The 22,327-nt window shown below is 34.6% G+C and overlaps 1 protein-coding gene and 1 long non-coding RNA gene across 3 annotated transcripts; one reads left to right on the top strand and one right to left on the bottom strand.

Annotated features, from left to right (window-relative positions):
* Positions 1-7,056: 7,056 nt before the first annotated feature.
* Positions 7,057-17,973, bottom strand: LOC134276682 (uncharacterized). Of its 2 annotated transcripts, none has more exons than XR_009994098.1 (5): positions 17,811-17,973; positions 17,496-17,672; positions 17,244-17,351; positions 7,274-7,383; positions 7,057-7,131 (listed from the first exon to the last, which is right to left on the bottom strand). It is a non-coding gene; the product is annotated as an uncharacterized LOC134276682 (long non-coding RNA). The 2 variants fall into 2 exon arrangements; XR_009994099.1 differs by having other exon boundaries at positions 17,857-17,973.
* Positions 17,974-18,644: 671 nt separating this feature from the next.
* Positions 18,645-21,791, top strand: LOC134276681 (uncharacterized). The gene is made up of 2 exons (XM_062758953.1): positions 18,645-19,334; positions 21,665-21,791. Exons 1-2 carry the CDS (start codon positions 18,911-18,913, stop codon positions 21,754-21,756), a joined length of 516 nt encoding a protein of 171 aa, XP_062614937.1. The 5' UTR covers positions 18,645-18,910; the 3' UTR covers positions 21,757-21,791.
* The last annotated feature ends 536 nt before the right edge of the window (positions 21,792-22,327 follow it).

The following is a 22,327-nucleotide window of genomic DNA, read 5'->3' as shown; positions in this document are numbered from 1 at the left end:
TGAAGTCTGTGTACCAAATATGAAGTCTCATCTCTCATGGTTCAAAAGTTATGGTGAAGGTTCAAAAAAGCTATTTTCAGCATAGGACAGTCAAGGTCATAAGGTCATTGACCTTGGTGTCATGTGAAAGGGCTTAATTAGTAGAGCATGCATGCCAAATATTAAGTCTTTATCTTTCTTTGGTCAAAGGTTATGGCAAAGGTTATAGTTTGCAGACAAAAAAAGCTATATTTAGCATATAGATCACAATTAAGGTCACAAGGTCATTGACTATGGTGTCATTTAAAAGCCTTATTCAGTGGTGTATGCATACCAAATATGAAGTCCCTATCTTTTATGGTTCCAAAGTTATGGCAAAGGTTAAAGTTTGCAGAAAAAAACTATTTTTAGCAAATAGGTCACAGTCAAGGTCACAAGGTCATTGACCTTGCTGTCATTTGAAAGAGCTTAAATAGTGGAGAATGCATACCAAATATGAAGTCTCTTTCATTCATGGTTCAAAAGTTATAGCGAAGGTTAAAGTTTGCAGACAAACAGACAAACAGACAGCTAGACAGACAGGACAAAAACAATATATACGCCTTGGATCTTTCGATCCAGGCGCACAAAAATAAATAACATATAAAAGATAAACAGACATCTAGACAGACAGACAGACAGGACAAAAACAATATACGCCTGGGATCTTTCGATCCGGGCATAAAAATAAATCATAGGTTATTACTAGTAATCAGCTTTATGATTTTGCATTCAAATTGTCATAAATTTGCATTAAAACATATCTTGAAAGCAAGGTAATGCTAAAAGCAGAGCTATAAATAATAAAGCTTAAATACAAGAGAAACTTAAAACAAGATGTGAAACACTATGCGCCCGGCGGCAACTTCAAAAACAATCATTTTTATACCGGCCAGTCAAGGTGATTTTGCAATAGTTCATACCAAATTGTCATAAATTTGCATTAAAACATAAAGGTCTTGTGGAAAGCAAAATATGGTCTATCTTTTATGGTTCAAAGTTATAGCGAAGGTTAAAGTTTGCAGAAAAAAAACTAACAAGGTCATTGAGGTGTCAGAAGTATGCATACCAAATATGAAGTCTATTCAAATAATTATAAAGGTTAAAGTTTGCAGACAAACAGAAAACAGATAAACAGACAAACAGATAAACAATACAGAGAGAAACTATAAAAAAAAAAGTAATTTAATTTCATAATCTGAAATCATTTTATATATCGTTTATAGCCTTTATTTTGTGGACAATAATCTGACATCACAATGCAACATTATATCACAACACATTTTAAAGCACAATTATACATTAAGTGCAATATTATTTACTGGGAATTTACAGGAAATACAGAAAGACAAATCAATTTTTTCTTACCTTGAACTTTTGATAGAACTGGTGTCCTCCATTTTGAAGGCGACGTCCTTGGTTTTTGAGGGCACCTTTTTGGTGGTCCTCTTTTTGAGGCCCTTGCTTTTTAAGGCCCTTGAGGAGCTTCGACTTGAGGCCCTGCTCTTTGGTCTTCTCTACTCATTATCCTCTTCATTTTCTACTTTGTCTGAAGGAGGACACATGAAAGTACAGTGTTTTTTTTTATGTTTACCTGGTTATCTCAAATCATCTGATATCTTTTATTATGTTTATGTTCCCAAAAAGTTTGAAATAAAAAGATTTTTTCTGAATTTTTTCTTTGTTCTCCGGTACTTTTTTTCCGCGATTTTTGGTAAACTACAAACTGGTGGCATCCGATCTATGTGAAACCTTTTTAGGGTCACTAGGTATGTTAAATTAACACACCTGTGCGGAACGAAGGTCATTTTGCGCGCACGTGCGTGCGTGTGCGCACACGTGTAACACGTGAAATGACCAATATAATAGATATAGCCGTAACTTTTTAAATTTTGGATGAAATGCTTTGAAACTCATAATATAAGGATATATTAGTAGTATAGACATGACGACATGGTCAAAATAGCAAGATCTCACGCGCATGCACGTGCGCTTCAGCCGTTGGCTGGTCTGAAAGTCTAATATCTTTTTTGTTTTCTGACAAAATCCTGGAAATTTTGAATATATTCCTACACTATGAAGATTTACAGCATGATATTTAAGAATTTTCATGAAAGCATGCGCATGCACGTGTGCTGCAATCTGATTTGCTGAAACTTTAAATGTCTATAACTTTCTAAGTTCTCAACCAAACGGGATGAAATTCAGAATATGAATAGGTATAATGGATTCCTACATTATGCTACTATCAAAAGTAAATGCAAGGACGTGCATGCACATGCGCACGCACACAATGCATTAAACGAAATTATACTTGAGTTTTTGATGTTCATTCAGAATTAAGAACTTCTAAACGTCAGGACATGTAAAATACTGAAGCATGCAGATTTTTTGACCCTTGACCTTGAAACTTAGGTCAAGGTCACTGGTAACCTGAATAAAATGTTGATATTAGCTATTTACAAAACTCACCTTGACCTATGAACTTGAAATCGACCTTAACCTTTGTCCTTGACCCAAGGGTAAAAAGAAACATGAAGTACATGTACATGTATCTAGAAACACCTTTCAGAGTTTATTTCGGTTGACAGGTTAGAATTTGAAGAGGTGGTGGTTTTTATTGACCTTGACCTTTCATCCAAATGTCACAACCAATCTTATGTTCTTGGAGTTTACAAGATTCAACTCCAACGTTAAATAGGTTAAGAATAAAAATAACCCCCCTCCCCCCGCAACAACCAAACAAATCAAATTAATGGCGACATAGAGAATCGCTGTTAAACTCAAATAACACCTCGGACTCACATAAAATTTCAGGAAAACTGCAGAAAAGAGCTCGAGGAAAGAGGATTAAAATATTTGATTTGAGTTTCCAAAGTATATAGAAATTATTAATTTATACGGAAAAAATTACAAATCCTGTCGTGTTTGAAATTAAAGTGCAGATGAACAAAGTTGGTATATAAGCCTTTTATAGCCTATTTATTCAGATGTCGTTAATAGCATTCACTTCTACTGATTTGAAATAATATTTTAATAACAAGCATCCTTTGTTTATTTTACCTTTGAAATTTATTTGAATTTTGTTTAGAATTACGCAACGCCCAAAAATAGCGATTTTCGGTATATTAAAAATCAATATACATGTACGCTCCTTCGTAAAATAATCAGGTATTTGCATTCATGAAAAAATATTAATAAGCAATATTGGTCTCATCGGCTGACACGAAAGTCTTTTTAAACAGCTCTTGTAAACCCCAGAAAGTAGCCCCTATGCATTGGAAAAAATGAATAGTTCCGGTCAAAAACCTTTAAATATTTATTTACAAAGTATATAAAATTTACTAGGCACAGGTACCAGAGTTGTCGAAATGGCCTGAGAGGAAATATATTAAAAAAATTCTGAACAGAAAGGAAAATCCCTTTTCCATGCATGGAACTACTATTGAATAAGTTCATTTTGATTGGTTAGCTGTCAGCGTGATACCCTGAGTCGAATTTAACCCTGCCCTTAACAATCGTCGAGAATAAAATGTTTTATAAATATGCTGTAAAAAGATATTAATATGTGTTTTTTTTTTTGATATTAAAGATTTGTTAATCGCTTAACCAACTGCCATAATCATCTTGCACATACATGTACATGTATGTGTTCGCGCATGCAAAACGTTAAACGATATATAGTTGATATCATTGTAACTTTTATATTCTTAAATGAAATCCTTGGATACTTTACATATTTATGAAAGGTCTTAGAGGAATAAGGCACGAAAAGGGACATGGGGAGCTTTTGGGGAACATAGTAACTGGTCCCCGTTACAATTAGCACTAGTTATGTTTAATCTTGGTCCCATTAAGGTTGAAATAAAAAGATTTGATGTATGTTGCAAACTTTTTTTTTTGGAAATGACAAACTGGTGGCGTAAACAAATACGCTTTCAAAATTTTATCAGAAAAATTAACACACCTGGAGCTCCAATTCATCCATGTTTAGACAGGAAGTCCAGAAATGAGGACAGAATGTAACACAGAGTCATTATATAGCACATCTCTGGCACCTCCATCATCAGGTGGTGAGTACACTTATGCTGTTCCTTGTATCTCCATGATCCGCCATGAACAGCACAGACTTGATGGCTCTCATTCCTCAGTCGTAGTGGTCCTGTTGGGATAGCTGTTTACTGGCCAGCTGGTACAGGTTTACGATCTTCCTGGACAGAGATTTGGCAGCAATGAAACCCTCAGAGAACAGCATGATCTCCACAATCTGGTCATAGTGAGGCATCATCATGACTACCGGCCTGAACTGGGACTTCAAGTTGTCAGGTAGATCTACCCTTCCAGCATATCTGTAACCAGAAGTCTCTGTCGAGACTGAAGCTCTACTGGTTTTAACTTATAGCAAAGGAAGAGAAAACTTCTTAAGCAGTTGGAAATTGAAACTTTTCAACAGCAATAAAAAGAATAATGATCCTTGATTAAGTCTCTTTATGTTCTTAGTGTAGACTATTTGCATGCCACATTATATTATTATCAGACTAAAACTGTATTAGAGTAGCATTTTGAGAGTATTTAAAGAAATTTCAATTTTTAGTAACCATGGCAACACCATTCATTGAAGTGAAAAACTGATAAACAGAATTATGTACCTTAGTGTAGTCTACATGTGTGCTAAGTTATATTGAAATCAGACCAAAACTGTAGGAAGTGTAGCATTTTTAAAGAATTCACAGAAATTTCTATTTTTAGTAACAACAGAATACCGTTCATCAAAATTAAAAACCTTCATAGAATTATGTATCTTAGTGTAGTCTACATGTGTGCCAAGTTATATTGAAATCAGACTTAAACTGTAGGAGGAGTAGCATTTTGAAAGAATTTCACAGAAATTTCTATTTTTAGTAACCACGGCAACACCGTTCATCGAAATCAAAAACCAATTGTGTGCCACACAGAATTATGTATTTTAGTGTAGTCTACTTGTGTGCCAAGTTATATTGAAATCAGACCAAAACTGTAGGAGGAGTAGCATTTTGAAAGAATTTCACAGAAATTTCTTTCACCTGTAACCACGGCAACACCGTTCATCGAAATCAAAAACCAATACACAGAATTATGTATCTTAGTATTGTCTTAGTATAGTCTACTTGTGTGCCAAGTTATATTGAAATCGGACCAAAACTGTAGGAGGAGTAGCATTTTGAAAGAATTTCACAGAAATTTCTATTTTTAGTAACCACGGCAACACTAGTTCATCGAAATCAAACCATACACAGAATTATGTATCTTAGTGTAGTCTACTTGTGTGCCAAGTTATATTGAAATCAGACAAAAACTGTAGGAGGAGTAGCATTTTGAAAGAATTTCACAGAAATTTCTATTTTTAGTAACCATGGCAACACCGTTCATCAAAATCAAAAACCAATACACAGAATTATGTATCTTAGTGTAGTCTACTTGTGTGCCAAGTTATATTGAAATCAGACCAAAACTGTAGGAGGAGTAGCATTTTGAAAGAATTTCACAGAATTTCTATTTTTTAGTAACCACGGCAACACCGTTCATCGAAATCAAAAACCGATACACAGAATTATGTATCTTAGTGTAGTCTACTTGTGTGCCAAGTTATATTGAAATCAGACCAAAACTGTAGGAGGAGTAGCATTTTGAAAAGTTGTTTATAGACAGACAGACGGACAGACAGACAGACAGACGGACGGACGACGGACGCATTACTATCGCATAAGCTCTTCTGGTCTCTGACCAGTAGAGCTAAAAACATGCTTATCACAAATAGTCCACAGAGTTTACATTAAATCCAATTCATCATTACAAAACCTAAGTTACCTGTAAATTACAACATATGACTCACGTGGGATTCATTGTAATTAAGTATCCACACATAGGATTCAGTTTGATGTCTTTTCCTGCAAACATAAACCTCAGATCCTCTCTGTCTTTGGCCTGTTTATGTGTCATGGAAATTTTTCATATGACCCATAAAAAGAGGTTCAGCCTCTATACAGTCATCTTGAAGGGTTTTATTTTCTTAAAATAAAACGGATTAATTAATGATTTCAAATTCTATTCTTTAAAATAAAAAGTACATGTAAGGGATCAATAGACTTTGAGAAGACTTTTCAATTCATCTCAAATAAGTTTACTATTTTTAACTAAAGGCAACTTCATTACACAACATGGTGCAAAACATGAATATGTCAAAACAAATGACTTCAAATTAATGGACATAATCTCAAATTAAGATCAATTAGTTGTAGAAACTTTACATGAAACTGCGATTTGTCTGAAAGAAAAAGTTTCAATGTAGACCGATTCCATTTCCTATCAAGATATGATATCTTACTTAGTCCACACAAAGACATCCACTTTTTTGATCTCTTGCTCTATCATGCCCAGTAAGATGTCTCTGTTGTGCACATTGATGGTCAGTAAAGCCATGATGCTCTCCCTTTGAGACAGAATGTTGTCGGAGACCATGCGAGCTAAAATGTTCACGGTGTCCACCAGCTTGTCTTTAACTTCAATCAAACTTCATTACATTGGGCAGGGCAAAGCAATGAGTGACATTTTTGTTAAACAATCACTTGTGTCTGAAAATAAAATACAAAATCAATAAGTAAAATGAAGAATTTTGTTTCACAGAGACCAGTAGCTAATAAAAAAATCCTGTACAGTTTTCTTTAATATCAAATGTAAGACAATGTGCATGGTAAAATTATTTCATAAAGTATTGTTAGGTAGCTATAAATGGCTTTGTATTATACATTGCTCCTTCAGATAATTCTTACTACATACCACAGTGAGGTCCACTTGACCAGGATGCTTCAGGACCCATTCTCTTTGATCTGCTCCAAGCCAATCTGCCAAACCTAGCTTCAGGTGTCTAAACAGATAAAGATTAAGTACATTTTTAGACAATTGACAATTTAGAATCCTTGTAATATGATATTGATTAATAGGATAATTCTCTTAATATGATATTCTGGACAATTTTTCTGTAATGTAAAAACTACTTACTTTTTAACATTGTCTATCATTCCATTTTCCACATAAACCAACCATTGTTCAACAGAACCTCTGGCTCCTTTGTTTCTAAAAAAACATTCAATTGTATTATCTAAAATCTCTTACCTATTTGACAAGTTGGGAACAATCCATGAGGAAAAAGGGGGGGGGGGAATGAAAAAAAAAGGAAAATTCTATACAGATCATCAAATTAATATAAACTACATACTTAAGCATGGCAACTCTTTCTCCTTCAGATGAGATCATGGTTTTGATGGTAGGTGGATTCTGACCAATCTCTAGATATTTGATGTTGCTGAAACATTTTCCAAGATGAGGCTACAAATACAATACAATTTTTATTTCAGTGCCTCACCACAGCATGATATGTCCGTCAAAAAATTACAATTTTCTTAAACAGTTTAGAGTGCAAGAAAATCATGTCAACCTTGATTCTAAGATTTCCATTATTTTTTAAAATATTTATCCATCCCCTGTGATGTAGGCTTTAATTATAATAAATATTACATCATTGATAGATTTCTATGATGGTTGTGTTAGACCTTTTCAAATGTCTTGCTGCATTTCATTTCCGGAAATATGCATAGCATTTCCGACATTTTTTTATTTCATTTCCGACATTTTTTGTTTTCATTTCTGACGTAATTTTGTTTTCATTTCTGGAATTTACCTGTGAGGCAATTCAATGATTTCTAAGTGAGTGAAAATGGAATTTTAAAAGTTGTATTTATTACACTAGAAATATGTCCATAGGACATGAATGCCCCGCCGAGGAAACATAAGTATCCGAAGCAAGTCTGGTAGTGTCCATCCCTAGATGCATCATCCATACAAGTTTGGTTCAGGTAAGGCTTATAGTTACTAGGGTATAAAAATGTAGGTCAGATCCAGCATCTGAAGCAAGTCTGGTAGTGTCCATCCCTAGATGCATCATCCATGCAAGTCTGGTTCAGGTAGAGCTTATAGTTCCTTGGGAATGAAAATGTTGGTCAGATCCAGCATCCGAAGCAAGTCTGGTAGTGTCCATCCCTAGATGCATCATCCATGCAAGTTTGGTTCAGGTAGGGCTTATAGTTACTTGGGAATGAAATTGTAGGTCAGGTCCAGCATCCGAAGCAAGTCTGGTAGTGGCAATCTCTAGATGCATCATCCATGCAAGTTTGGTCCAAGTAGGGCTTATAGTTCCTTAGGAATGGACCTGCTCCAAAAACTTTATTCTGGTCACTCATCTGGAAAATGTAGGTCAGATCCAGCATCCAAAGCAACTTTGGTAGTGTTCATCCCTAGATGCATCATCCGTGCAAGTTTGTATCAACATATGTGAAGTTTGATAGCACCATCTTGAATGGTATGTTTAAAACTGAGCTAAACACTAATTTAAGAAAAGTGAGTTCAAGGTCAAAGGAAAGGTCAAGGTCAAAAAATGTTTATGCAGTTGCATAGCTCTCATTCTGTTACGTCATCATACCAAGGGAATCACATGAGATAGCATTACGTCTGCGTAATAGGGTCAGTGCGTTGCTTCCGCTTGAAGTAATGTAAACCAATTACTGTAAACGTATTATATTTGGCTGTGTATTCTTTGTTGCGCCTTTTGCGCCAATTTTTTTTCAATACAGAAATGTCTTGCACATTACCGTTGTGAAAATGCGCTAAATCAAATCTACGCTAAGTTGTTCAAAAGGCAGTTGTGTGCCGCCAAATATTGAAATACACGCCAAATATAATACATTTACAGTATTATACGCGTTTTTTTAGCGACTGGCCGCTAGAGAACTAATCCGCGACGATTTATTTCCGCGAACAAGTGGTCATATCTTTTTTTCCACAAGTATTTTTTGTTTCAAAGTAAAATTTTATATCCGCCCATAAACTACAAAATGTAGGTAAAATGCTACCTTGAGTGCTGTTTACGCATTATTCAAACATTCTGTGCATTGTGTCATTTAAAATCTTATTCCGCCCCTAAAGTGGGTAAAATGTTACCATGAGATACTGCTTATGCATTATTCACGATATCGGAAAAAATAGGAGATTAAAGTTGATGTTAAAACCTCAATTGTAAAAGATTTATTAATTGGGTTTTAAAGGAAATTTTTTGGAAATTTTCATCATACAAATTAGTCGTGGTGATTAAAATAACACAAGCTTAAATAATTAAAGACATTTTAAGATAAATAGAATTTGCCAAATTTTTTTCTGAATGTTTGTGCTTAAATTTCTACTGAACATGTATACAAAAAGTTCTACATGATTACTTATTTGATCAAAGGTATTCAAAAAAGGGCAAATAAATCTAATCATAAATAAGTATAATGAACAATGGTTCGCGTTTAAATATCCAAAAAAAAAAATTCAATACTTGGTTTACAAATAGGGCGCAATTTTTTTTAGAAGAGCTCATTACCGTTGTGAACGGTGTATCATACGAGAGTTCAATTTTTTCACCTTATTTGTCGTAGAAAATATATACATTTTTTTGGGGTGAAGTATTTATGACAGATTTCATTTGTGAATTTTTTGGATTTTCATCATACACGTGGTGTTATCAACTTATCATGGCAGATGTATGAATAAAACTATTGGAGAACATGGAGAAGTTAGGTCCATTTTAAATAAACAATAACCAAAGAAATAAAAAAAAATTCAACAAGATGTTCACCCTACTCCCCAATACTCCCGGTCTGTTTTATGATAGGAATTATAATTTTAGGCATCAAGTAAATTTTAAATGTCTACACATATTAAAAAAATGAAGATATATTGAAGACTTTTAAAGAATTGATTTTTTAAAATATATTTTGATCAACATCACAAAATTTATATAACTGGCCCAAACTGGCAGATGATGAAATAAGCAATTAAATGTTCTTCTTTCCTATTTTTAAGCATTATGTGTCCAGTAGTAAGGAGCCTATTAGACATGTTAGAATAGCATAAAAGAAGAATGTACAAATGTTAATAATTGATTTATCAAAAAACATTTTTTATTTCCTTCTCCTTCAAGACTTTTTATTCTCATGTTCATAACTAAACAGATATTTTTGAAACAAATACATAATTATCTCACCAGCATGTCATTGTGCAATAAAGTCGTCGGCATTTTATTTGTCTTTTGAACGGGTGAAACGTTTTGAATGGCACTCGTACCGATGAATTTTACACTAAACCAAGCTAGCTTTATTATCTTAAAACCGGAAATGCGATTTCGTAAATTTGAAATCTAATCCTATTGATCCCGACTCAAATTTGACATCGGAAAGAAAAAAATGTTTTATTTTTTTCTGAAAATTAAAAACCTTGAGCGGAGGGTTTGTAAAACAGAAAATAAAATAAATCCTGGCCTTAAATATGTAATTAGATCATTAGTATACAGTCCCTGAAACGTTCTACTTTCCCATTTTTCCGTTCGCTCACCGTTCGTTCAGCGTTCGTTCAGCGTGCGTTCACCGTTCGCTCTCCGTTCACAGTTTTGCGTTCACCGTTTACCGTGCGCTCGCGTTCACGGTTCACAAAACGTTCACCGTTCGCTCTTCGTTCCGTTTACTTTGCGTTCACCTTGCGTTCACCGTTCACTTATCGTTCAGTCTTTATTGTCATTCGGAACTCCGAAGTGAAAGGACTTATCTTTTTGATGGTAAGGATTTACACGTTTTTTAATTAAATAACTAAGATATCGTGTTTGAAGAATAATTATTTCAATGCAAAAAGTATCTACGATATTTATATTTCTATATTATAACTTAGCTGTTACTTTATCCATAAAATTTCCCTGGAAAATAATACATTAAGAACCTACATGTAAGTAGAACGAAGCTAAAATATTAAATTTAAATAAGGGCAATGTACAAATACTTCGAGCGCGGCATTTAGTTGTACAATGTAAAAGACGACAAATCGTTATTGGATGGATAATAATCCAAGTCTTTTACAAGACCAGAATACACAAAAAAATATTTCTAACACGTATTTAAAGAAAAAATGCACGAAAACATGCTAGAACTACATATAGGTCTGAAATTATGAATAGTACTGCAGATATTCAGTTAATTTAATATTTGTAGACCGAATTAAATTGATAGACATAAGTGTGATTTTAAATTTTAGAAAAGACCAACTGTTTAAAATGTAATACATTAGAATTTTTGTTCTACTTCACGTATATAAAGTGTATAATTAGAAAGGAAAAAAAACCTTCCTTCACCGTAACTAAATAATATGTTTGCCATTCAGCATGATTAAGAGCCCCACCCCCCCTCCCCCCGGTGCCTTTTCTCCCAAAATCAAATTCTTAGTTAGTATTTTCAGTATATATTAATTAATATTCAATGTGTTTTATAAGACAAACAAATCATTCTTAAAACAAACATCAAAACAATCATTATATACATACATGTGCCGACAGTGGTATTTTGATTTGGCAGGGATTATGCTTCAAATTCAATTTCAAACATAATCCTTCCAGGTATATACATGTATTACCATTATTTATTTTTTTTTCCGTAGAAAAGCGAAAATCAAATGTAGAAATGATGTCAAAAATGTTAAAAATTCTTTGAAATACTAAGTGACTCTTTGACTTCGGCATGTTCGGTGAAGCGAGATTTCAACACCTCCATTGTGTCGAATTATTTTGATTGACAGGACAAGCACGTGCACTTCGAGTGAACCATGTGAACTTGATGAAGGAAAGTAAAAGCCGAGGCTTAAAGCTTACTGTCAAACGGATTTGTTAATGGGAGGTAGCAAATCAAGCCTCGTATAGAGAAATTTGGTTGTCAGCAACTCTTCAAAAAAAAAATTGATTACTTTGACTGCCTGGATTATTAGAAAAAAATGATGTGAATTTTTATTCGAAGCAACAGATATCTGAGAATCGAGGGGTCTTACATCTCTCTCTCTCTCTCTCAAGTCTCTCTTGCTTTTACATTTGTCCTGTTAAATAAAGTCTATGACAACATATATATTATTTATTTAGTTCGAAAATCTAATCTATTACAAAAATTTGAATGCCTGTTTCCATTATCATTTCCGAGTATAATCACGGTCGGGAAATGTCTTCAGATATACATTTACATGTAAAACTTTGCTAAAAAAAATAATCATAAAAATTAAAAATAACAAGTTTATATATAAAATACTTGCATTAAAATTTAAAATACGGGTGTATTTATGCAATACGCTGTACGTCAACAGGCCTTTGTAAATTAATAAAAAATCGTTATTTTACACCGAATCGCCGTTGCATCGAAATATATAGTATAAAGTTTTTACAACTGTGGTACAATGTAATAAATTCATTCTGTAAGTAGCAGTTTTCTCTTCTGAAGCCCACATTATTTTATTAGTTAAAAGAATAAGCAGATTTATTTTATTAGTAAATTAATTTTATTTTATATACTACACGTGTTCGGTAACAGTTACACATGTTTTACGGCAATAAAAATCGTGTTATTAAAATATTGAATTGAAACATCATACGTATGTGCAGAAAAAACTGTTTTAATTATTTATTCACTTATTTATTTATTGTTTATTTATATTTTAGCATCTAACATTAGAATACAACAGAATAGTTTAAATGCAAGGAAAAATTATCTTAAAACCGGAAATGCGTTCATCTTGCGTTCACCGTTCGTTCACCGTTCAAATTTTCGACATTCTGCGTTCAAACCGTTCTCCGTTTTTTTTCAAAGTTGCGTTCAGCGTTCACACATCGTTCACTCACCGTTCGTTCAGCGTTCGCTCACCGTTCAGGTGGGAAAGTAGAACGTTTCAGGGACTGTATTAACCAGAAGCAAAGGATAAGATGTTCAAAGAATTCATGCATTTCACTATATAATCATAAGAGCCCCACCCTAAAACAAGAACCCCTGACCCTGGGGCCATAAAATTCACAATTTTGGTAGAGGCACTCTTGCTCATCATAACTATGTACTTAGTTAGTTTATTTAATACCCAGGAGCAGAGAAGAAGATTTTCAAAGAATTCATTTATTTTCACTATATAATCAATAGAGCCCCGCCCTAACACCAGAACCCCTGACCCTGGGGCCATAAAATTCACAATTTTGGTAGAGGCACTCTTGCTCATCATAACTATGTACTTAGTTGGTTTATTTAATACCCAGGAGCAGAGAAGAAGATTTTCAAAGAAATAATGCATTTTCACTACCTACTTATTTAGCCCCGCCCTAGCACTAGAACCCCTGACCCCAGGGCCATGAATTTCACAATTTTGGTAGAGGACTCATTGCTGATTACAATCATGCAAACAGTTTGACTGCTTGATGTCCAGGAGTAAAGAAGAAGATTTTTAAAGATTGCATTAATTTTAGTGGTTTTGGCCCCACCCCTCAGGCCCCAGGGGGGCAGGGATCATGAAATTCACAATTTTTGTTCCCCTTCACCCATAGATGCTTTGTGCCAAATTTGGTTGAAATTGGTTTAGCGGTTTCAGAGAAGAAGCTGAAAATGTTCAAATGTTAACACACGACGGACGACGAACGACGGACGACGACGGACAAACACGGATGGCAATAGGTCACCTGAGTGACTCAGGTGACCTAAAAATACAGTAGCTGACAGATGTTCAAGAATTTTTAATGATCATACAGAATGGATGCTTAATCCAAAAATATTTAATAAAATAAGTGCATTATGGGGACCATTTGATATAGACATGTTTGCATCTAGACTTAATAAACAATTGCCAAGATATATTGCATGGAAACCTGACCCCCAGGCAGAGTTCATTGATGCTTTTTCAATAAACTTTAAAGAATTTTATTTCTATGCTTTTCCTCCTTTTAGTATCATAAGTCGAGTACTTCAGAAGATTCAAGAGGAAAAGGAGGAGGGGGTAATAGTGGTCCCAGTATGGCCTACGCAAACGTGGTACACAAGTCTCATGGAACTTTTAGTGGATGTTCCCCAGATAATTCGGAAAGCTCCCAATTGGTTGAAGTTGCCACATTCGGAAAAGACACATTCGTTGAAGATGACACTGATGGCATGTCGAGTGTGTGGATCAAGTTGCAGGAACAAGGAATTTCTTGAGAAGTATTACAGATTATCAAAGAATCATGGAGAGGATCCACTAGAAGTCAGTATGCAGGATTTATTAAGAAATGGACAAGCTTCTGTAGTTAAAGGTGTATTCATCTCTTTCAACCAACTGTGAATGATGTGTTAGAATTTTTATTATTATTACATAACAAAAATTTAAGTTACAGTTGTATCAATACTGCCAGATCAACATTATCTTGTTTTGTGAAAATAGATGGATTAGATGTTGGTAAACATCCTTTGGTATCACGATTTATGAAAGGTATTTTTCAGATTAATCCAACAAAATCTCATTATACTGAGAATTGGGATGTGAATGTTGTTTTTGAATATATTCGGAGTATGGAGAGTAATGAGTCATTATCACTAAAACAATTGTCACTGAAAACCGTAACTTTAATGGCAATGATTTCCTCTCAAAGAGTGCAGTCTATTCATAATATATGTTTGTCAAACATGATTGTTGATGATTCTAAATATGTTTTTTATTTAGGGGGATAAAGCAATCTAGACCTAATTGTAAATCATTTTATATGGATTTGAAAAAGTTTCCAAGTGAAGAAAAATTACGTATTTTTCAATGTCTGGCAGAGTATTTGAAACGCACAGAAACTATTAGGAATGAGTGTGACAAAGTGTTTATTAGTTATTTTAAACCTCATAAACAAGTGAGCAAAAGCACTATTGCAAGATGGATCAAGACATTTCTGGGATTAGCTGGAATTGACATCAAGAAATTTTCAGCACATAGCACCAGGGCTGCTTCCTCTTCTGCGGCAAAGTTTAGTGGGGTTCCAATCGGGGAGATTCTGAAAAAAGCTGGATGGAGTTCTGAAAAAACTTTTCTGAGGTTTTATAATTTAGATATTGTGAAAAATAACCAGTAAATTTCTTTAACTACTAAAGATGTGTTTCATACAATTGCTGTCACATTGTGAAAAATTTTTTATTGCTGAAGTTTTATGTAATAAATGAATTACATTTGGACACTGGTTTTCATATTTAAAGGAAATGTGAATGCTGTAAGAGGAAGTTTGATAGGTTCTGGTTTATTTGACATTAAGTTAACTTGACACATCAAGGCTTTAAAATCTCACGTGATTCCCTTGGTATGATGACATAACAGAATTATAAAATTAAACATGACTTACCTGTAAGTTGAAGTTTGATTGAGATTCTGTTACGTCATCAGGATACCAAGGGGATTACGTGCCCACCCATTTAGTCCCACCCAGTTTGGGGCTGTGGGTGTGGTTCTTGATGAGTCAAGTTGTGTCTTTTAAAGACTGACCCTATTATGCAGACGTAATGCTATCTCACGTAATCCCCTTGGTATCCTGATGACGTAACAGAATCTCAATCAAACTTCAACTTACAGGTAAGTCTCGTTTAATTTTATAATCAATATCTATCAGCATGTGAAGTTTGATGAACATATCTTTGATAGTTTCTTTGAAACTTAGCTTTGAAAAGAGCTAAACGCAAAGTGTGACGGAAGGACAGAAGGACGGAAGATGGACATGACAAACACTATATGCCCCGGCCATATTCATGGCAGGGCATAAAAATATTGAAAATTTTATTTAACAAAAACATATACACACATATGTGCTTGTACATGTAGCACTAAGTCTAGGTAAAAGAGTTCAATGAGCATTAACTTTTTAACCACATCTAATGTGTACTAAATTTAACGTCAGTGACAGCACCACACCTATATCTAAGTCATTGATAGATTTACAAAACTCAGATATTGGATTTCAATGATTTATTTATGTTTTTTTTTTTCTTTAAAGTCTTCAGATCTGTTACTAAAAGTACTACATATGTTTTTGAAAAATGTCGGAAATGAAAACAAAAAAAAAATGTCGGAAATGAAAAATAAAAAATGTCGGAAATGAAAATCTGATAATTACTAAAAATTGCAGAAATGAAATGCAGCCAAATGTCTATCATATTAAACAATATCAAATTAGTTTTAACACCTCAATCTATACCAAATTAATTTTGAAAAGGAAAGGCTGACCATCAAATTACATATGCTTTAAACTGACCAACAGTTCTTCTGCCTAATCCCCAAAGAATACAGATAAGACTGCTTGATCAGAGATGCTCTAAAGAAATGATTGGGACAGCTAGCTTTCCCACATTGAACTCATTAATTAATCTTTTAACTGGATGCTTGTCCACTCATCACTACCAAGAGATTAATGGGTCTGCACTATCTACCATAAAACATTTTTAAAACACATAAAATACTCAAAAGATATTTTTTTGAGATTTAATGTCAGACAGGGTTTAATATGTAATTCGAATGGACATGCTTATTCCATCCCACCACATAAAATTAGTTTTTAAATTAATAATATTATATAAAATCAGATTAGTCTATTATGCATTATCAAATTAGTTTTAATTACTTTTCATCAAATTCAATTTAAAATTTGACTAGCCAGTAAGAGCTATTTTTAATCCAACAGGCTTACCCCATTTGCCCAATACCCAAGGGATATAGATAACACTTATGCTCTACCAGTTAGCTCCTCACACTAAACTCATTAATTTGTCTCTAATTTGACATGCAATTTTCTGTTATCAAAATTCTTCTTGACCATTGTTTGATAATTACACTCATGGGAGAAGTGGGATTTCTCTAACATACATTATTTTTGTTATAGTATATGCTTAAAAAAGTATTTTCTTGATATCACACTTTTTAATAAGGATAGTGCAATACTCTTACATTAGTTGGGATGTGTAACTGAATAGTAAAAAGACACTTTTTTTTAAAATTTCACTTAAATTAAAGGTCACAGTGACCTTGAAATAGGTCGTGAAACATCTTCAACCTAAGATGGATAAACTGGCCAAGTTTGATGATTCTAAGTCTTGTACTTTTCTAGTTAGCAGCTGTTTTGTTTGATAATCCTAGGCCTTATAGTATTAAAGCTATGAAACGGAAACGAAAAAGCTAACAGACAGACAGACATGAAGCTTATAACATAATATGTCCCGTCTTAAGATGGGCGAATAAATAGTTAAATGGAAAGAATATTTCTAAACATGCGTTAATTGGGGATGATACTTTAATTCATTTTTGTCGATCTTTACCTGAACAGCATTGAGATCTTTGGACTGGGCACCCAGGATATCCAAAAGGTCACCAGTACTAAGAAAGTAAAATCTGGGGAAGACAACTCTTCTGGAATCTAAATACTCCTAAAAAAGGAAATGCTCGGTTAAAATTGAAACTCACCAGACAACTCCATTAAACTTACCAATAATAAAGCAAAACTCATTAAATTTCAAAATTAAAGTAAAAAAAGACAAAAATATATTTTTAAAAATGATCCCCTAGCAGACCTCTAAGCTTTTCTGTATTTTCTCTAGATTCTGTCTACAGGACTGGAGGTCAGTGTTTCTAGGGTTCCTGTGGTGGTCGCCGCCTTCGGGGCGTTCCGGCGATCCTCCACCCTCCTCATCATATCCTTTCAAGATTTGTCCACTGCAGTGAAAAACTTAGCATCTCCAGGCAAAGCCCTGAAATTAATCATACATAAAACTGAAAAGTTCTCTAAAGTCATTTCAGTTCATTAAAATGTCTGTGTTTGAATTTAAATTCTGAGAAGTCAAATTCTCTTAATCGTTGCATCATCAGTTAATTAATCGGATACAAACCTTCCTAAAAGTTTCCTCCCCCATAAAATATAAATGAACAAATTACCTCTGAATATCTGGGGCACTAAATATTGGCTCTAAGTAGAGGTACATTCTCTGTACTGTCAACCATTCATCTTAAGTTCTAGAAAAATAATTAGCTTGCTCTCCCATTGGTCAACTTGAGTCTAAAATTAAATCCAAAATGTCTTTATTACCAAATCACTAAAATGCTGCAGCAATTTTGACAGTTTCATTTTTTGTAAATTAAGAGACTATAAAAGATAATGGCTTTAAGGTAAACTATGGCTCATTTCATACAAGGGTGGTAAATGTTTAATCTTGCCTGGATTGGAGCAATGTATCTTGATGCTTTGGTGGTTCCTTGACTTTCTTATAGCTGGGCCATGTTGTTGTCTGCTACAGCAATAATAAAGGTGTCTCTGCCCTGGTGGGGAGACAGATGGAAATCCATGTTCTGCCACAAGTTAATAATCTGCAAACAAGAAAATGATATTTATCATGTTTATGATGACAGAAGCAAAAAATAATGGAATGGTACATTTTAATTGTATATAAAATATTGATTATGTTAATAATTAGAGTTTATTACCAAAAACAACTCTATCTAGAATTTACAGGCTTTCTATAAATAATTTCCCTCAAAGAGCCCACATACTAGAATCATGTGATTTATCTAACCAATCAGAGCAGTTTACAATCTTCGAAGTTTCAGCAGTTGTGTTTACATACAGTAAAGATTTGTTCATACTTTATACTTTCTTTAACGTTCCGTTTTTGGACAGATATTTCTTATATCGGATTAACTTTCGAAATGTGAAGTGGGAGACTTAAGGATTTAAGTGCGTTACCCTAGTGAATGAAAATGAAAACTCGGCAGCTTGAAATATGATACGATGACTGTGTTACATAAAGTTTGATCCCTGGGTACTTAGGATAAAAGTTTGGTGACATTTACCTAAGTGAAGTATTTCATGTGAAGAAAAATAACATTGTTCAATATGCCGCATAGAAACGCAAAAAGAAGTGAAGATTCTCACCCTATTTCGGAACAAAACGTTTTAGGATTAGGCCTAGATATGACCAATCCATGAAATTGGATGGTTTCAGAACTACGACAAAAACTCCATTCCATGGGAATTTCCGTTCCTAAAAGTTTTAATGCAACCGCATTGAGACAACTATACTACGAAAATGTCGAAAAAGCCAACCGCCAGGAAACAAATTTGATTTCGCGGGAAAAAGTAGAGTTGGGTGGATGTGACGTCACGGAAACCATTATTAGTTCTGGGGAACCCTCTCAAAGCGGAAGTACAAGTGTAAACAATGCCAGTGACAATCTCGAGTTACTTTCGACTTTGCAAATGATGGCGCAATCATGCTCAGCGCTTCAACAGACAGTAAATACACTTCTGGAAAAGGATAAGAAAACTGAAGAGAATCCTCTCCAGAAAGTAATGACAAACGCAGAAAGAGGAACATCAGGAACGACACCTTCGATTCATGGGCAAATTCAAAACACAGGTACGCTTAACACTGTTAATATAGGGGTTCCATCGAAAGAAGTAGGGCACATAGACCTAGTAAATTCTGACATAAGGAAGAAAATCTTAAAGGGGGACGACATCAATTTGTGTGCATTACTAATACCTGCATATGAGACTCAGCTACCAACATCAGACAAAACAGACAAGCCAGATAAGCACCTCTCGCGAAATCTCAGCATAAGCGAATTTGTAACTGCATTTGGGTGTTTTAAGCACATAATGTGCGCACAAAATGCATATCCTTGGAGACAGGAAGAATTAGACACATACCTGGCACACATTATTGAGGTTCATAATGTATGGCCTTCAAAGTTTTATGAATATCATAAACTTTTCTCCACAAAGTGTGCCATAGCACTGAAACAGAATCATGTGCTCATCAACTGGAGTAAAGGGGATGAGGAACTACTCAAGCGAGTTGTAGCTGGTGCTGAAGTCAGGAAATGTGAAACATGCAGTTCAACAACACATTTAACATCTATGTGCAGTGTTGAAACAAAATCTCAAGAGAAAGACAAGGCAAAACAGACAAGATCTTCAAGTCACAAAGATTGCTACGACAGACAGATTGTTTACGTAGAGGGTCAACCAGTATGTAATAATTTCAATTACAACAGATAAGCACTGCCATACTGTAGGAGAGCCCATGTGTGTGCAATCTGTTTTTCATCTGGACATGGAAAAAACAAATGTCCCAAGCAAGAGACAAGCAAAACTGCAACTTCAGAGACAACCAAGACCAAAAAACAAAATCAAAGCTTGTGACTACCTTCAGAGAACCAGCCTAAAGCCACTACTCCTATCAACATTGAACAATTAAAACATGATCACCCAGACAAAGAATTCGTACATTACTTAATTCATGGTCTTCAATCCGGTTTTGACATATTTTTCGGTGATGATTTTCACATGGACACGTCATTTGAGTGTAAAAATTTAAAATCTGCAATGGAGGATCCAAGTACAGTAGATGAACTCCTTGAGAAAGAAGTACAGAAAGGTTTTGTTAAAGGTCCTTTTGACAGTTTAGAATTCCCTACTTACAGAGTAAGTCCATTGGGTCTTGCAACAGGCAAATACTCGGGGAAAAAACGTTTAATTTTGGACTTGTCTTCTCCTCACCAAAAGGAAGATGTGGATAGTATCAATGACTTGATAGACAAAGAAAAGTGCTCGTTAAAATATGTGAAAATTGATGACGCCATTAACAAGATCAAAGAACTTGGAAGAAATGCAATTCTATGTAAAACCGATATTAGTGATGCTTTCAAACTTATTCCAGTGACATCAGAACAGTGGCATTTGTTGTGCGTTAAATGGAGAAATAAATACTATTATTTTGTCCGCTTACCTTTCCGCAGCAGAAGTTCACCCAAGATTTTTGACCATTTGTCACAAGCAATAGTATGGATTGCCCACAATAACTATGGAATTTCTTATATATTTCACTTTTTAGATGACTTTCTGACAATTGACAATCCAGGATATATTGGTGAAAGAACGATGGCTATCATTTGCACGCTATTTAAGAGGCTTAATATCCCCCTTTCATGGAAGAAGACAGAATGTCCAACATATTGCTTGGAATATTTGGGAATCATATTGGACACAGAAAAGATGGAGGCCAGACTGCCCTTGGAGAAGATTGATAGGATTAGATCTTTTATAACCGACTTCTTGAAAAAGTCCTCAGTAATGAAAATACAATTATTACAGTTACTGGGCCATTTCAACTTTGCCGCCAAAGTGATACGACCGGGCAGAGCCTTTACATCCTACCTCATAGCTTTATCCACAACAGAAAACAAACTACATCATTATGTAAAGTTCTCAAAACAAAGCAGAGAAGATCTGCACATGTGGTTAGTCTTCTTAGAGAAATGGAATGGTGTTTCAGTTTTCTACGAAAGAAATCTAACAAGTAATGCAGATATAGAACTGTATACTGACGCTTCTTCGACGCTAGTATTTGGAGGTTATTTTCAAGGCAGATGGTTTTTGGAGCCCTGGCCACAGGAATTAACCACAACATTGAAACAACCCATCTCGATAGCATTCAGAGAACTTTATCCTATTGTGACAGCGGCCATATTATGGGGGGATATGTGGTCCAAGAAAAGAATTTTATTTCACTGTGACAATGCAGCAGTTGTAGAAATCATAAACAAGAGAAGGTCTTCGGATCTTCCCATTTCTAGTTTAATGAGAACACTTTGTTATAGAGCTGCATTACACAATTTTGATGTATACAGTGAACATGTGCCTGGAAAAAACAATATAATTGCTGACTCTCTTTCTCGATTACAGTTGAAGCGATTCCGAGCAGCTGCACGCAGGCGGACGAAAAGGCTACTCCAGTTCCTCCAATATCCCTCGTAATGTGGAACTTCAGCAAGTAGTGGACAATTTGTGGGAAAACGCGATAAACTCGAATACAAGACAAGAGGCCCATGGGCCTTATAGGTCACCTGAGCATCATGCAACACAACAACTTTCAAATGATTGAATTTGGTTCATGTTTTAAGCTAGATGCTATGGCATTCACAATTTTGTAAGAGGTACCATTGCTAATCATAATTATACACTTACAATTGTTTAATTTGTTTACTTAATATGGATAAGCAGGGTAGGGGAACAAAAAAGTATGTCAACTAATCAGTAATATTAAGCAATAATCAGGAGTGCTCCTACCACACATGAACCCCTGACCCTAGGTCTACACATTGCATAATTTTTGAAAAGGCACACTTGCTTATCAAAAATGTTTGTTTAATACCAAGGAGCAGATTTCAAACAATTCATTTTCAGTATATAAGTAGACCCCCCCCTTCCCATTTTGGTATCCCTGACCCAGGGGCCTTGAAATTCACAATTCTGAAAGAAGAGCCCATCCCAGCATAACTATGTAAAATAGTTCATTCGGCTTATTACCCAGGAGTAGAGAAAAAAATTTTCATAGATGCAATGTAT

This window comes from Saccostrea cucullata, unplaced genomic scaffold (assembly GCF_032062105.1).
Source record: "Saccostrea cucullata isolate Sc308-1 unplaced genomic scaffold, CSIRO_AGI_Scuc_v1 ctg5997, whole genome shotgun sequence".
NCBI classification, from domain to species: Eukaryota; Metazoa; Mollusca; class Bivalvia; order Ostreida; family Ostreidae; genus Saccostrea; species Saccostrea cuccullata.
Note: the sequence above shows the minus strand (reverse complement) of the source record. Positions and strands in the feature narration are given on the sequence as shown.

Excerpts from the sequence above, each read along its gene's own strand:
- LOC134276681 (XM_062758953.1), top strand. The coding sequence starts at position 18,911 with ATGGTTTCAGAACTACGACAAAAACTCCATTCCATGGGAATTTCCGTT. Across the intron at positions 19,335-21,664 it reads TGGGCAAATTCAAAACACAG|TTGAAGCGATTCCGAGCAGC; the intron begins GTACGCTTAACA and ends TCTCGATTACAG.